This window comes from Zalophus californianus, chromosome 14 (genome assembly GCF_009762305.2).
Source record: "Zalophus californianus isolate mZalCal1 chromosome 14, mZalCal1.pri.v2, whole genome shotgun sequence".
Classification (NCBI taxonomy): Eukaryota; Metazoa; Chordata; class Mammalia; order Carnivora; family Otariidae; genus Zalophus; species Zalophus californianus.
This window is the reverse complement of record NC_045608.1, coordinates 79,934,050-79,947,931: the sequence shown is the minus strand read 5'-3', so window position 1 is coordinate 79,947,931 and position 13,882 is coordinate 79,934,050. Positions and strand designations below refer to the sequence as shown.

The 13,882-nt window shown below is 35.5% G+C and overlaps 1 protein-coding gene across 5 annotated transcripts in view; it reads right to left on the bottom strand.

The window, feature by feature from the left end:
• RELCH (RAB11 binding and LisH domain, coiled-coil and HEAT repeat containing) overlaps positions 1–13,882 on the bottom strand; it is a 103,802-nt gene that overhangs the window by 7,013 nt on the left and 82,907 nt on the right. For 3 of the 5 annotated variants that reach the window (XM_027576092.1, XM_027576094.1, XM_027576095.1), the window contains 4 exons: positions 13,475–13,538; positions 11,920–12,058; positions 7,659–7,775; positions 2,911–2,999 (listed from right to left, as the gene is read on the bottom strand). In XM_027576092.1, the coding sequence (XP_027431893.1) occupies positions 2,911–2,999; positions 7,659–7,775; positions 11,920–12,058; positions 13,475–13,538 (409 nt within the window). Of the gene's footprint in view, positions 1–2,910; positions 3,000–7,658; positions 7,776–11,919; positions 12,059–13,474; positions 13,539–13,739; positions 13,823–13,882 lie in introns of those variants that run through there. The other 2 variants (XM_027576093.1, XR_003516906.1) reach the window with 2 other exon arrangements.

Genomic DNA, 13,882 nt, shown 5'->3' with positions numbered 1-13,882 from the left:
ATATAACTTAATAACTGATTTTGATTTTCACTAATCTTCCTTCTAACTCTGACTTCAATTCTCCCTTAGTTTTTCCTACCTCTGACGTTAAAAGTAAAACTTGTATACATCTATACATTTAACATATACACATACCATGATCACACGTATTTTCCCAGTAAAAGCTGTTTGTCCCATGCGCCTTTGCTTTCTCCAGGTTGCAAAGAGCAAGATGCTCTATTTTAATGTCTAGAGCAGGGACCAGGTATAGGTCTGTGGCTACTAAAATGTAACTGGGAACACAATGGGCACCCAAGAGTTAGCATCATTTTTTCAGGGAGACTGAGTGAGTGATGGAAAGGGTGGAGGGATCTAAGCTGCTCCTCCAACTGCCGGCGACCACACCAGAAACTGGTCTTCCTGAATATTCTTGACCCATATTTGGGCATGGAGGTCACTACACAACAAATATTTATTGTCACCTACTATGTGCCAGGTACTTTTTTAGATACAAAGAATGCACAAACAAAACACACAACATTCCCTCCTTATGGAGAGCTTATGTTCTTGACAATAAATATAAAAAATAGGTAAGTTATAAAGTATATTAGAAGGCGATAGGGCTTTGGAAAGAATATCAAGTAAAATATAGGGTACTAGGAGGCCAAGGTGAAGAATGTTACAACTGACATGGAGGTGTCCCAAGCAGGCTTCATGGAGATGACATTTAAGGAAAAGCCTGAGGGAGATGAAGGAGCAAGGAAGAGACACCAGGAAGAGTCTGAGCAAAGGCTCCATCTAGGTGAAAGTTATGTCTATCACATTCTAAGGAAGGAGGCCAGAGTGGTGAGTGCAGAGTGAGCAAGGGAGAGGGTAGAAGATGAGGTCTGAGATGTGAAAGAGGAGAGAGCCAGATCTTAGACTGCCTTGCAGATTATAGTAAGGACGTTGGTTATTAAATGAGACTTTTGTCATACGCACGTTAGATCTAGATTAATCCTTTTTTGAATCTTTTCTGGTTTTCCACTCTTTCATCTCACAGATTATATATTTTGTTTGTTTAGCTAGTTTTTGCTTTATTATGTTTGGTGGGAGTTTTTTGTACTTTCTCTTCTGTTCCCTGCATTGTCTCTGTATCCTCCAGTACCTTCTTTCTTGCATGTATGTTTTCATCTCCGTCTTTGATGTTAGAGGTTTTTCTCAAATGGTTGGTGATCTTGGGATGTCCACTAAAGACTGGGGTGCTAAACTGCTGATTAAAATCTCTTCATGCATGAATAACTTCACTTTAAGGTAAATCGGGCACAAACCAAACTTTCTGTCAATCTTCTTCCCCTGTAGGTCTAATTCTGACTGCATTCTTGGATCCAAGAAGGGGAAAGGTAACAAGGTTTCCAATCACTATTAATTTCCCTCTTCTTATAGCACTCATTCCTGTTCTCAGTTACATGTTTAAAAGTAAAGCTCCAAAGTTCTACCAAGGTTGGAAAGGGAATCTGGGAGTCTGATCCTTTGAGAAACTTTTAACCACTCCTATTTTCAGTCCAACCTATCCTAATGGAAGGTGGAGAAATACACCTTATAATATCTTGTTTCTTCTATCCTGCAGGCTTAGCCTTCATCTTGGATGCAAAAATCCTCAACAAAAAGCTCACAAACCAAATTCAGCTTCATATAAAAGGAATTATGCACCATAACTAAGTGGGATTTATTGTAAGAATGCAAAAGTTGATTTAATGTCCAAAAATCCATTAGTGTAAAACAATGAATCAAGACATTAAAAGAAATAACCACACGATCCTCTCAACTAAGGCAGAAAAAACATTTGACAATATCTTACACTCTTTCACGATAAAAACAGTCAACCAGCTAACAATCAAAGGGAGCCTCCTCAACCTGACAGAGGACACCTATAAAACATACGAAGCAAAGATTGAAAAAAACCACAAAGAGAAAGATAATTCCCACTCCTAACTTTAATACGTATTTCAAGAGCTAATAGAAGCAGATCACAAAAAACTGATAAAAATGTAGGAGAATTAAATCTTAATTTACCTTATTAAACAAAACCCATGGATCAATTTTTTTTAAAGATTTTTTTATTTGCCAGAGAGAGAGCGAGAGAGAGAGAGAAAGAGAGAGAAGCAGGCTCCCCGCCGAGCAAGGAGCCAATGTGGAACTCGATCCCAGGACCCTGAGATCATGATCTGAGCCGAAGACAGACGCTTAACCATCTGAGCCACCCAGGCGCCTCCTGTGGATCAACTAATAATAGAAATGAGAATCCAGTTTGAACTGAATGATAGTGAAGATACAATGTAGCAAATGTACAGGATGTGGCTAAAGGAATATGCAGTCTTAAATTCATGTATCCAAAAAGAAAAGTTTAAAAGTAAATAATCTAAGCTTCCTCTGTAGAAAGCTGGAAAAAGAGAAAAAAAAAATCAAACCCACCATGATAATGGGTAGATAAACAGGATAAAGATACAGACTAGGAAATAAATGATAAATGGTTGGAGGAAATAAGGAAGACAAATAGAATAAAAGAGTTATAAGGAAATGGAAGACAGAAAATGGAAACTTTGCTTCTAAGAAAGTTAATGGTCAGAGATCAAATCGCATAGCATTTTACAGATTAAAAAGCAATTCATGTACATTAGCTCATTAAATTCTAATTATATTCACGGAAGGAAAGCATGTAATCCCCACTACACAAAGTTAAGCAGAGGATCAAAGATGTTAAAGGAATTTTTTAAGATCTCCTAACCAGTAAGTAAAGCCATAAAATGACCCTACACTAGATTCAAAAGAATTAAGCACAACATATTGTAATTGTGCCTCACATAAAGAATTCAAGTCTGTAGAGGAGACAGTAAAACACAGGAACGTGGCGCAGATCATCACAGTGGCTTAATCATCGTGGTGGCTCACCTCATGCTCTGGAGAAAGATGTTCCATGTCAGTCCGTAAACATCTGAGACCAGGTAAAAAGTGATTAACCATTAAATCCTCTGAAATGACTTGAGACAAGGGAGTTAAGGGAATTAAAAAAAAACAAAATGGTATGTCCAATAGAACAACAGAGTAATAAAAATGATCCCTAAGGCATGCAGATCACTTAGAGCAAACAGGCTTCCCTCAAGCACGACTCTCATTTGTTGAGTTAGTCACTTACCGAGAGTCAATTGTGTTTATCCCCACAAATCCCTTACTGTCAGCGGTCTTCATTATTGTAAAACTACGTAATTTAATTACATGTTATGTAAACACATGCAGGAAGTATAAAAATTCAATCATGTAATTTAGTTGGATGCTTAAATGAGTAAGAAAAGTAAGAAAATTAATGTTTCCATGACAACTAAGTTGAAAGGTTTAAAAGAATTGGTAAAGGCCAACTGCTTAAAATGGTGCTGTTTAATTATGTCTGTGTGAAGCAACTATAAAAGATTAGGAAAAAGATAAAAAACTAAAAAAGGTCTATACCCAGTATCAGAAATGTTTCTGGATCCTCTTTAAAGAAAACTTAAACTGAAAATCACAATTACATTATGGATGTGGTTTGTTAAGAAAGATGATATTAAAAGTCTACTAAGCAGACTCACACAAAAGAAAGACCTCAGTCTTACATCAAAAGATTGGTAAAGAAAATATTATGTATCTTAAGTTAAAATAATTTATATAAACCATTTTCTTGATTTTCTGCTTTAACCGTCCTATTAAACTGCCCTACTATTGGTCTTAATTGAATTGGGTAGGAGAACTTTTACTATAATAACATAAGTTTAGTACTAGTTATATTTCCTGGTCACTTTTGAGTTTTAGTTGATTATCCTGACATTCAAAAGGATCAAGAAAGCAGGTATATTTCTCAAGAAAACAATTCCCTTTGTTTATTCACAGCACATTCTTACCTTATCATAGTTGTTAGCCATTTAAAAATAGTTCTTATTTAGTATTATATATACACGATATTAAAGTAAAAAATGCCAGTAAATGAGTTCCCTTACAAAGACGAGTTAGTTTTTTGAAGACAAAATTATAATGAATTTCATTAATTAAAAAAAATTAGTATAATAAATAACTTTTGCCTTAAAAATAGTTATGACCAGGGCGCCTAGGTGGCTCAGTCAGTCAAGCGTCTGCCTTCAACTCAGGTCATGATCCCAGGGTCCTGGGATCGAGCCCCGCATCGGGATCCCTGCTCAGTGGGGAGTTCGCTTCTCCTTCTCCCTGTCTCCCAGCTTGTGCTCGCTCACTCTCTCTCAAATAAATAAAATCTTAAAAAAAATACATTCATGATCTAAATAAACTTCAAAAAATACAATTATGAGTAAATATTATTTATAAATAAGACTCCTATAATGAGTAGCTTATATTTATTAAGTACTAAAAATATAGACATCATTTGGTTGAACTAATCCCTACAGTCATAGAGATGGCTGCAACATAATGGCTCTATAGTCTTGTTTTCTAGATACGGGGAAAGTACCACCAAAATGTAACTGTGAGTGATCTTTCAATTAGTTAAGAGTCTGATCAGGGCGCCTGGGTGACCCGGTTCGTTAGGCCACTGGCTCTTGACTTCGGCTCAGGTCATGATCTCAGGGTTATGAAACCAAGCTCCACACTGGGCTCCCCACTGGGTGTGGAACCTCCTTAAGATTCTCTCTCATCCTCCCTCGGCACCGCTCCCCTACCTGGCTTGCACTCTCTTTCTCTCAAAAAAAAAGAGTTTGATCTAGAGAAATATGGGCATGGATTAAGAAGCTGAAGATGGGGGGCGCCTGGGTGGCTCAGTCATTGAGAGTCTGCCTTCGGTTCAGGCGTGAACCTAGGGTCCTGGGATCGAGCCCCATGTCGGGCTCCCTGCTTGTGGGAGGGCTGCTTCTCCCTCTCCCGCTCCCCCTGCTTGTGTTCCCTCTCTTGCTGTGTCTCTCTCTGTCAAATAAATAAATAAAATCTTAAAAAAAAAAAAAAGCTGAAGATGGCCTTATTTGGAAGTAAAGAGTTAAGTCTCCTCCTCTTTCTACTCACCGTTTGTTTATACCTTTTCCCTGTGGAATCACAGGATCTTTCTTAAGGGCTGGAAACTTAGAGGTCATTTTATCCTATCTGATATTAGGAATCACCTCTACCTCATTTGTGAATGATGGCCATAAAGCCTCTAACTGCTAATAATGACAGGACATTCATAGTTTCATAAGACAGATCACTCCATTTTTAAATAGCTAAATTAGAAAGTTTTTTTTAATTTTTTTTTTTTTAAAGATTTATCTATTTATTCTAGAGAGAGAAAGTGCAGAGGGACAGAGGGAGAGGGAGAAGGAGAGAAGCAGACTTCCGGCTGAATGCAGAGCCCGACAGGAGGTTCAATCCCATGACCCTGAGATCATGACCTGAGCCAAAATCAAGAGGTGGGCGCCTAACCAACTGAGCCACCCAGGCACCCCCAGAAAGTTCTTCCTATAAAATCAGACTTTCTGTAACCTTCTTGTTAGTGTTAGCTCTACACCTGAGTTACACAGTGTGCCTAAACTTTCTTCTATATAACAACCTTTAAAATAATTTTTGAATTACTTTTTCATCCCCAAGCTAGCTCTCTTCCAGGTTAAACATTTCTAAATTCCTTCGAATTTTTTTAAAACAGATTTTTTGACTTATTACTATACTTAATGTTAAACACTACAGTTTTTCCATGTCCTTATTAAAATATGGTATCAGTGCTGAAAAGAATACTCTTGTGTTCTATTAGCTCAGAATGCAATTTGGATCACAGAACAATGATTTTATTGTGGCCATACCACTCTGTTGACACAAGTACAAGTTATGACTCATGTAGAACTAATACTTTTAGTACTTGAAGTGGGTCTGTTGTTAAGATGTTCTTCCCCTTACTGTATTGGTGTAAAGACTTTATTATATCTACTCTATATTGTGTGCATACCTAAACACACAATAATACTCTTTCTATACAGATTCTACGCACTTAGAAACCACTGACTTGCCTACTTGGAATATTCGGTTTTATACAGCTATAATTTTTGATCTTTTGACTTTCCAGTTTCCCTTGAGGCATACTCTTTTAGAAACTCTGCTATATAAGGTTATACATAACTTTTGGCTTAAGTTTCTAAACATCTATTTTCACGAAGTCTAGGGAAGATATAAACATAGCAATATTTTCTTGCTTTGGAATACAAACTTTGACATGCCATTATTACTTTCTTGAAAGGGTCTTGTTACTTCTCCATTACTAAAGAGTTCTTCCTTGCCAATTCAGAATATCACTTCCTCTTTTTGCTTCCTCTATCTTCCCTAAGTAGAAAATGCCAACAAGATAAATCAAGAATAACAGTAAGTTCTCCTTTTAGTGGAAATAAACTTATAGAAGATATATGGATAGTTGAAATATAAAATTACCAAAATATGGTGTCTCTGCCACTTTATAATCTGTATTATAAAAAACATGGCTTACATCATCCACATGAATAGGTAATCTATAGTAGATTCCTAAAAATGAAATGCTCTCAACTACTCATTCAACTTCAAGTTTTAACATTTCCAAAGGACAAATAGCTCCTTAACAGTACTATGTTTCTACTTTCCCTTTGATTTATTCAAAACAAAACCTCCCACTAGAATGTTCCAGTCAAGAATCTAGTGCCAGTTAACTGGTATGTACTAAAATACCAATCAGTGGTATTTTGGAACATATTTATCTTATTTAAAATTACTTGTTCACTTGACTTACTACTTCAAACTGGTATATAATAATATGGAACCATAAATATTAACCAGGAAACTTCTTTTGTCCTCTGTTTTCTCCTAGGAACCTCTCTCTACTGTCATTTTTTTTCTGTTATAATCAGAATTCTCTGATTGTTGTCTAGCATGTACTTTTATAGTTCTGTTTACATATTCAGCTCTCCACTCCTTTTTCAATCTCTTATTTCCTCTTTCTTGACCTTGCCTGCCTTTCAATGGGAGAGCAAAGAAGCTAGAGCTCACTCTGCCCATCTTTATCTTTGCTTCCTTCTTAGTTTTACTTTACTAGGCCTAGGATAGTAAAGAGAACATGTAACAGGACAGCTGAAGTTCTTTGTTCTAGTCACAGTTTTGCTTTTAACTATAAAAAAACAGAAGAGGTCACTAATGTCTTTAAGCTTTAGTTTAAAAATTTATAAAATGTAGTGGTTGACATGGGTTAGGTGAATTTTGAGTTTTCCTTCAGTTCTCCCATCACTGGAGATGATCAGCCATGTTGGCACTACACTTCCTCAATGAGTGGTATCTCTCCATAGCTTTCCACTGGATACAGATGGTTAAACATTCACAGAAAAACCTAAATGCCAGAACACATACAAGGCTTCCTTTTGATTAGCAGAAGCTTCAGCTATAACTCATTTCTTGCTCAGTTACATAGCCAATTAACATAGATAAAACTTTAGTCAGTGTTTCAAAATTATAGAACATCTAAGCATAGAGGACTTAAAACCGTCTTTTAAAATTATGAGAGGACTAGAATAAGCAGTGGGGCAAGTCAAACCAAATTTTAATTTTCTATAACCTTTATGTAAGTAAGCTGAAAAAAAAAATACTACCTTCCAAACTTTAACAACTGAGGTTCACTGTATGATTGGTTATGTAAATATAGATACACATTAATAAAGCAAGGATACAACAACAGGAAAGTGCACTGTAGGCTTCAAAAAGATGGGTAGCAATATCCAGTCTTTTAGAATCCACAATTTGTAAATTGTTCACCAAGGCTAACTTATGCAAGTGTGGTATAACAACTGAAAAAAGAAGAAGAAATTGTTAGATTTTTATCTAAAACACTGTATACACTCATACATTAAACAAATTTTTTATTTTAAAATTTCATTTTAATTCTAGATGATTTCAAATCCTTTACTTGCTTTTTCTTACTAGAGAGGAAAGCATGTTTTTCAGAATAAAAACATTTGGAAGGAACAGAACAAAGCACTGTCACTATAACCTAATTACGAGGATGTCTACAGGTCATTTGGCCTCACTGAAATTAAATTTCCCAATTTGAAAGATGAAAACCAAATAAACAAATGTAAACAATCTATCTCTTGTGTTATTATTATCTTTATAAATTAGTTTCTTTATAAAAATCAGGTAGTACCACTGCTATTAAACAAAGGACAAATATAGTATACTTATTCTTTTTCAATATCAAATTATTTCACTCCATAAAACAATTCTTAGCTTTAGTTTCTCAAATTCTTAGCAAGACCAATGTCAAATAGCACTGGTGGTTTAGTTCAAGTCACTCAAAGGGCTCAATAATCTTCTGTCTCAATGAATAATATAAAATTTTAAAAATATAGACAACCTACTGCTAAAATAAAAGTGATGGCAAAGAAACAGTATCCAATTCAGTAGCAATGAGCATCTCTATGGCCTAAGACTGTGTTTCCTAAAATACCAGTCCCTAGTAAAACCAGGGTTCCTTGGAGAAATGGTTCCAGGGTCAGTGACTATTAAAGTATTGCTCACAGGGCCCCTTTCTAATCTCTGCTTGGTTGGGGAACCCAAAACACCACTCATAAGCACATACTTCTGATCAACTGTAGTGACTTCTTTCATGTTTGCATTGAGTTTATGTATGTGAAAGCCACAATCTCCTCCTATAAAAACCTCCTGCTTCCTAATTAACAGACACTATAATTACAACTTTTACACTTACATTAGTAAATGGCAAAAAAAAAAAAAGAAAAAGAAAATTAGAATAACAATGGCCATTTTTAGGGTATTTTGACTTGTCAAAATTAATAACAACATACTTAAGAGAAGCTCTAGAAAAAAATGGGAGGGGCGCCTGGGTGGCTCAGTCGTTAAGCATCTGCCTTCAGCTCAGGTCATGATCCCAGGGTCCTGGGATCGAGCCCCGCATCGGGCTCCCTGCTCAGCGGGAAGCCTGCTTCTCCCTCTCCCACTCCCCCTGCTTGTGTTCCCTCTCTCGCTGTGTCTCTCTCTGTCAAATAAATAAATAAAATATTTAAAAAAAAATGGGGAGACAAAAACTCCAAACATTCATTGATTTCCCACTGAATTCACTGAAACTCCAATTCACCTAACCGGCATGCTGAGGCCTCAACAAAATAGTCTCTCTAGAGAATCTCTGAGATTCACTTCTACCCAAACCTTTAGAAAGTTCCTCGAACTTCTTTTTCTATTGACACATGGCCTCTTTATTCCTTCTGCTCCTTTTCTGACCTAAACAAGTAATCCTTTCCTTAATGTTTTCCTCAGAAACTCAGTAACCATATTGCACAATAGTCCCTTAACTAGAAAACAAATCTATAGAAGTTAAACGCTGGAGCCAATTAAAGGCTATAATGAAAGATCCTCCTAAATCTCAAAAGATAAAAATTTACTACCGAATTCAACATTTCATTCCATACATCTTATCCTAGCTACCACATCTGTAGCAATTAATTTACTTAATTGATAACTCCTCAGATGGAAATGAATGGTTAAAAGATCTACTAACCAAGATATGCGTAATTCTACAACTCACCTTCAGTGGGCAAGGAAAATAGGAAATGCACAACATAAGGCCACTGCAGAAGCCTTTCTTTTAAGGGCAGGTTGGACAGAGTCTACACTACAAACAAAATAAATCAATAGGAGACTTTATAAAAATTGATTTCAATAAACTTTCAAAAAATATTTGGGTAGGGGCGCCTGGGTGGCTCAGTCATTAAGTGTCTGCCTTCAGCTCAGGTCGTGATCTCAGGGTCCTGGGATTGAGCCCCACATCGGGCTCCCTGCTCACTGGGAAGCCTGCTTCTCCCTCTACCACTCCCCCTGCTTGTGTTCCTTCTCTCTCTGTCTCGCTCTGTCAAATAAATAAATAAAATATTTTTTAAACACTTTGTATGTATGTATTTATTTATATTATGTTATAAAAAAAATATTTGGGGTAGATCCAACAGCCAAAGTAAAGGGAATCTTATCCTCTCTTTTTGTAAATGGGCTCAGAACTGAAATAAAGAACTTCTAAAAAAAAAAAAAACTAATCTGAAATGTAAAATTGCTATGTTAGAAAATCTCCAGTATATGACTGAGCACTTTCAGAGGGCCTTATAAAGTAAAAAAGCTGAAAACAAACAACAAAAGGCTGAATTGTGTTCCAGATAAAACCAATGGCCTCTGAAAAAAATCAAGACCAAAAGGTTCTGTGATAATGAAGAGCTGGGAAAGAAAAAAAGTCCACTGGATGAATCAATGTCCTCTATTCTCTAAGAAATAGAACGACAAATATCCAAAATGCTACTCTGAGGAAGATATTACAACTCAACAATACTCTGTCCTTCTTCTAAACTCCTAAAAGCAATTGTCTATAAATAAAGATGGATAACAGTATGGAATCCTTATCAATATGGGTTCTACTCTACCATTAACCTTATTAACACAGTACATTAAAGTCTTCAGGGTAAAGTTTTAAAGTAAAAGGAAAGTCAATTGACTGGACAGTAAGTACAAAAGAAAAAAAAAGTTTTTTTTTTGTCTTGGGGGTCGGGGGGAGTCTGGTTGTACCAGAATGTGAAACAAGATTGTATAAAACATAATTGTGGGTATACATGAAATTGTAGAAGGCCACAGGGATAACAAATGGTTTATTAAACCTATTCAAGCAGTGGAAACGTCTATCATCAATCTTTTCCCAAGCCAACCTTTGTTATTTTGGGACCGTTATGAAAAGAAAATGTCTTCCTTCTCTGCGATGCATAAATCTTTCTTTTGAATGCACATAAAAAGGTTAGATCATGTTCTAGAGAGTTATTAACTCGACAACATGGCACACACCAAAGACTCATTGCCTACTTAGCCAATTCCTTGATGCAAGAGCTAAGACTTAGTCTCTCCACTTCAGAACAATGACACCCTCAATAAAGCTAGTTGTCAAAGTACCTTCAGAGTTTTTACTAGAATCACCTACAAATCTGATGTTACAGTATATGCAACTATCCCTATTGCTAGCTAAAATACCAAACCTTTTCCTGTTAACTAATCATGAAATATTGCTATTTTCTCATGTTACCAACATTACCCATTAAAAAAATAATTTCATGATTGTCTTTCAGTAAGTGTTATGCCCTCGAAAGACCTTTTGGACAATGCTGTCCATTTCCTAACAATATTTTTTGTTGATGACACTTATATTAAAAGTATCAGGCCAGATATGCAACAACTAGACCATGGGAGAATCAAATTCTGCTCTAGAAACCAAAATGACTTTAAGAAGCCAAACTTGCGGTCCTCTCTAGGGCATGTCAAATTGCTAAAAATTAAAGGACTAAAGTATAGCAATGATAACTAACATGTGCTTTTGGAGTAATAATTACTGGACACTTTGATACCGCTAAAAGAAATTGCCGTCATAAAGGCTGAGGCCCACAGTAAAAGAGATATTATAGAAACTAGAGAAAATGCCTTAGCAGATAATTATGCAAATCATTTAGCAGATGAACAAACTGTGCATTAAAACAAAATCATTGATTATAGCTGAATGGCATGGTAAGTGGAAGAAAAGCATATTTTTCATAAGAACACATCTAGAAACACATAAAAATTTCCTTAAAAATGAGAATTAAATGGTAAGCTTTAAATAGAACATAGCATAGTATTTTGAAATTTACAGTTATTAAAAAATGTTTTATAAATAACTTGAAATTGTTTATGAGTTACTTTTCATATGTGTTACAACAGTCAGTATATAGGATAAAAACTATCCAGTAACAGTATTACTGATCAATTCACAACAGTCCACTTGGTTCACTTTTAGCTTTCAGTATACAAAAGATAAAGTATAGAAGGGCTTTAACATAGGACAAATCCTGAGACAAGCTTCTGGCTTTGATTTACATTACAATTCAGGAAAAAAACGTAGGAAATGTAACTTACACTCATCTCGGAACCTTGGTTCTGCATTAGGCCCAACTCTACCAAATGTTTTTATGATCTCTGTATGCAAAGAATACTGGTCTTGGTACTGAGGATCTTCCAGAAAAGAAGCCAACTGCATTTTCACCCTTTCCAGCAACTTAAAATTGGATATTGTACAGTTATTTCACAGAATATTAAAAACTGTGTAGAGTTGTTAAAGAGAATGTTACACATTAAACATGGCTTGCAGCATGGGTTCAAATGGTTTATATCAACATGACAGCAAAAATTTGTAATTAAACAAGTACTTATTTAGTCTTTTGGTTCAGAAAGGTTTTACATTTTTGTTTATGCTTGTTAATTCTTTTTTATTTTTTTTGAAAATACAAATATTCCCTAACAAATTGTAAAAACAAAACCCCCACAGTATTTAGAGAAAAACAGATAAATTCATAATGATTTTGTATCTACATTTTAATTTTTAAGACCAATCACAGTATAAGTTACCCAATTATTCACCTTCTGAAAGCCAATGAGTCATTAATGACTTACATCTTACTCACGTTTCCCTAAAAGACATTTTTATTTTAGGATTTAAGAACATGTTGAAATTCTGCCAAGACTGCAAGCTTTGCAGAATGATACTTTTTAATGTTGCTTCACCAGTGAAATATATAAGGAAAAAACGTAAAACTTTCCCCCCATAACTAAGTTGTTTAATTTGTTATTAAAAAATCTTTATGACAAAGGAACTTCATAAAAAAGTGTTTCCTTTTTTGGGGGAGTAAAATGTCTGTTTCCATTTAAGTGGCTATGTAATACACCCACAAATGATTTATTTCCTAATCTATAGGGTTTTTCATTTGTATAAAACATGTCCAATTTGATAATAAAGAATGAAATTCTGATACTAATTTTAAGAAGTGTCTTATAGTTAATGTTGCAGAAAGGACCTAACAAACTTGAAATTAAATCACAAGTTTTTAAATCAAAATACACTGTTAGGAAGAAAGACCTTGATAATCTCCTCAAGCAGGCCTAACAGAGGGCTGTCACAGTCATACACTGCATGACGTGATACCAGCCCACTAGACTTGCACCTTGGTATCAATGACACAGTTATGAGAACAGAGGTGCCCTCTAGCCTCCATTTGCTAAACTGAAATAGGTTTGTGTTCCTAAAGTTATATGGCAAAATTGTCTTCAAATCTGTGCAAACTGGCAATCAGGAATTTATGTAGGCTATCTAGAAGTCTACTGGATAAAAGAAGGCTTTGGAACTAGATCTGGTTTGAAGGTTATTCAAAACTGCAATACTCAGCTAGGCTTAAAATGGAACATCTAAGAGTTGGCTTATATTTAATTTTCTAATTGAGAAGGAAGATAGAGATTTCCTTAGGATATGAAAATATATTTTGGGTGAGGCTCTCATGTTTTCAAATAGTGAGACAGTCCTCTGGCCCATAACCAACTAAGAGATAAAATGCTCCCCTGCCCCCTACCCCTGGGGGCATGTATGTAATGTATCATCACCTCAACAGTACATAGATATTAAATTTCAATAATTTCCTACCTCTCTCTGAATAACCGTTTCCATAATAGTGCCAAAGGCCGGAATTGTGGCAATTCTGACAGAGCTGTTAGAATTAAAAAAGAAAGAAACTGAAACTTTCTTTGAGATGAAAAACTGATTATTAAAATGTTTATCAAAGTAAGTACAAGGTAAATATACTGTATTAGTCTCTAGCAATGACAAATTAAATTAAAAAAAAGCAGACCAAGAAGAATGCTCAAAAAGACAGACAGGATAACTTAAGGTCGCAGTCTGTGGAACTCACAATTCAGGATCACTGGACAAGGTAACAAGGGCCGGAGCAACCCGCTTGTCAACTAACGCTTCACTCATGCCTCGAAGAGTCAGCTGTAAACCAGTCAACATGCAATAAAAAATGGTTTGGTAAACTGGAATGAGAACTGGGTT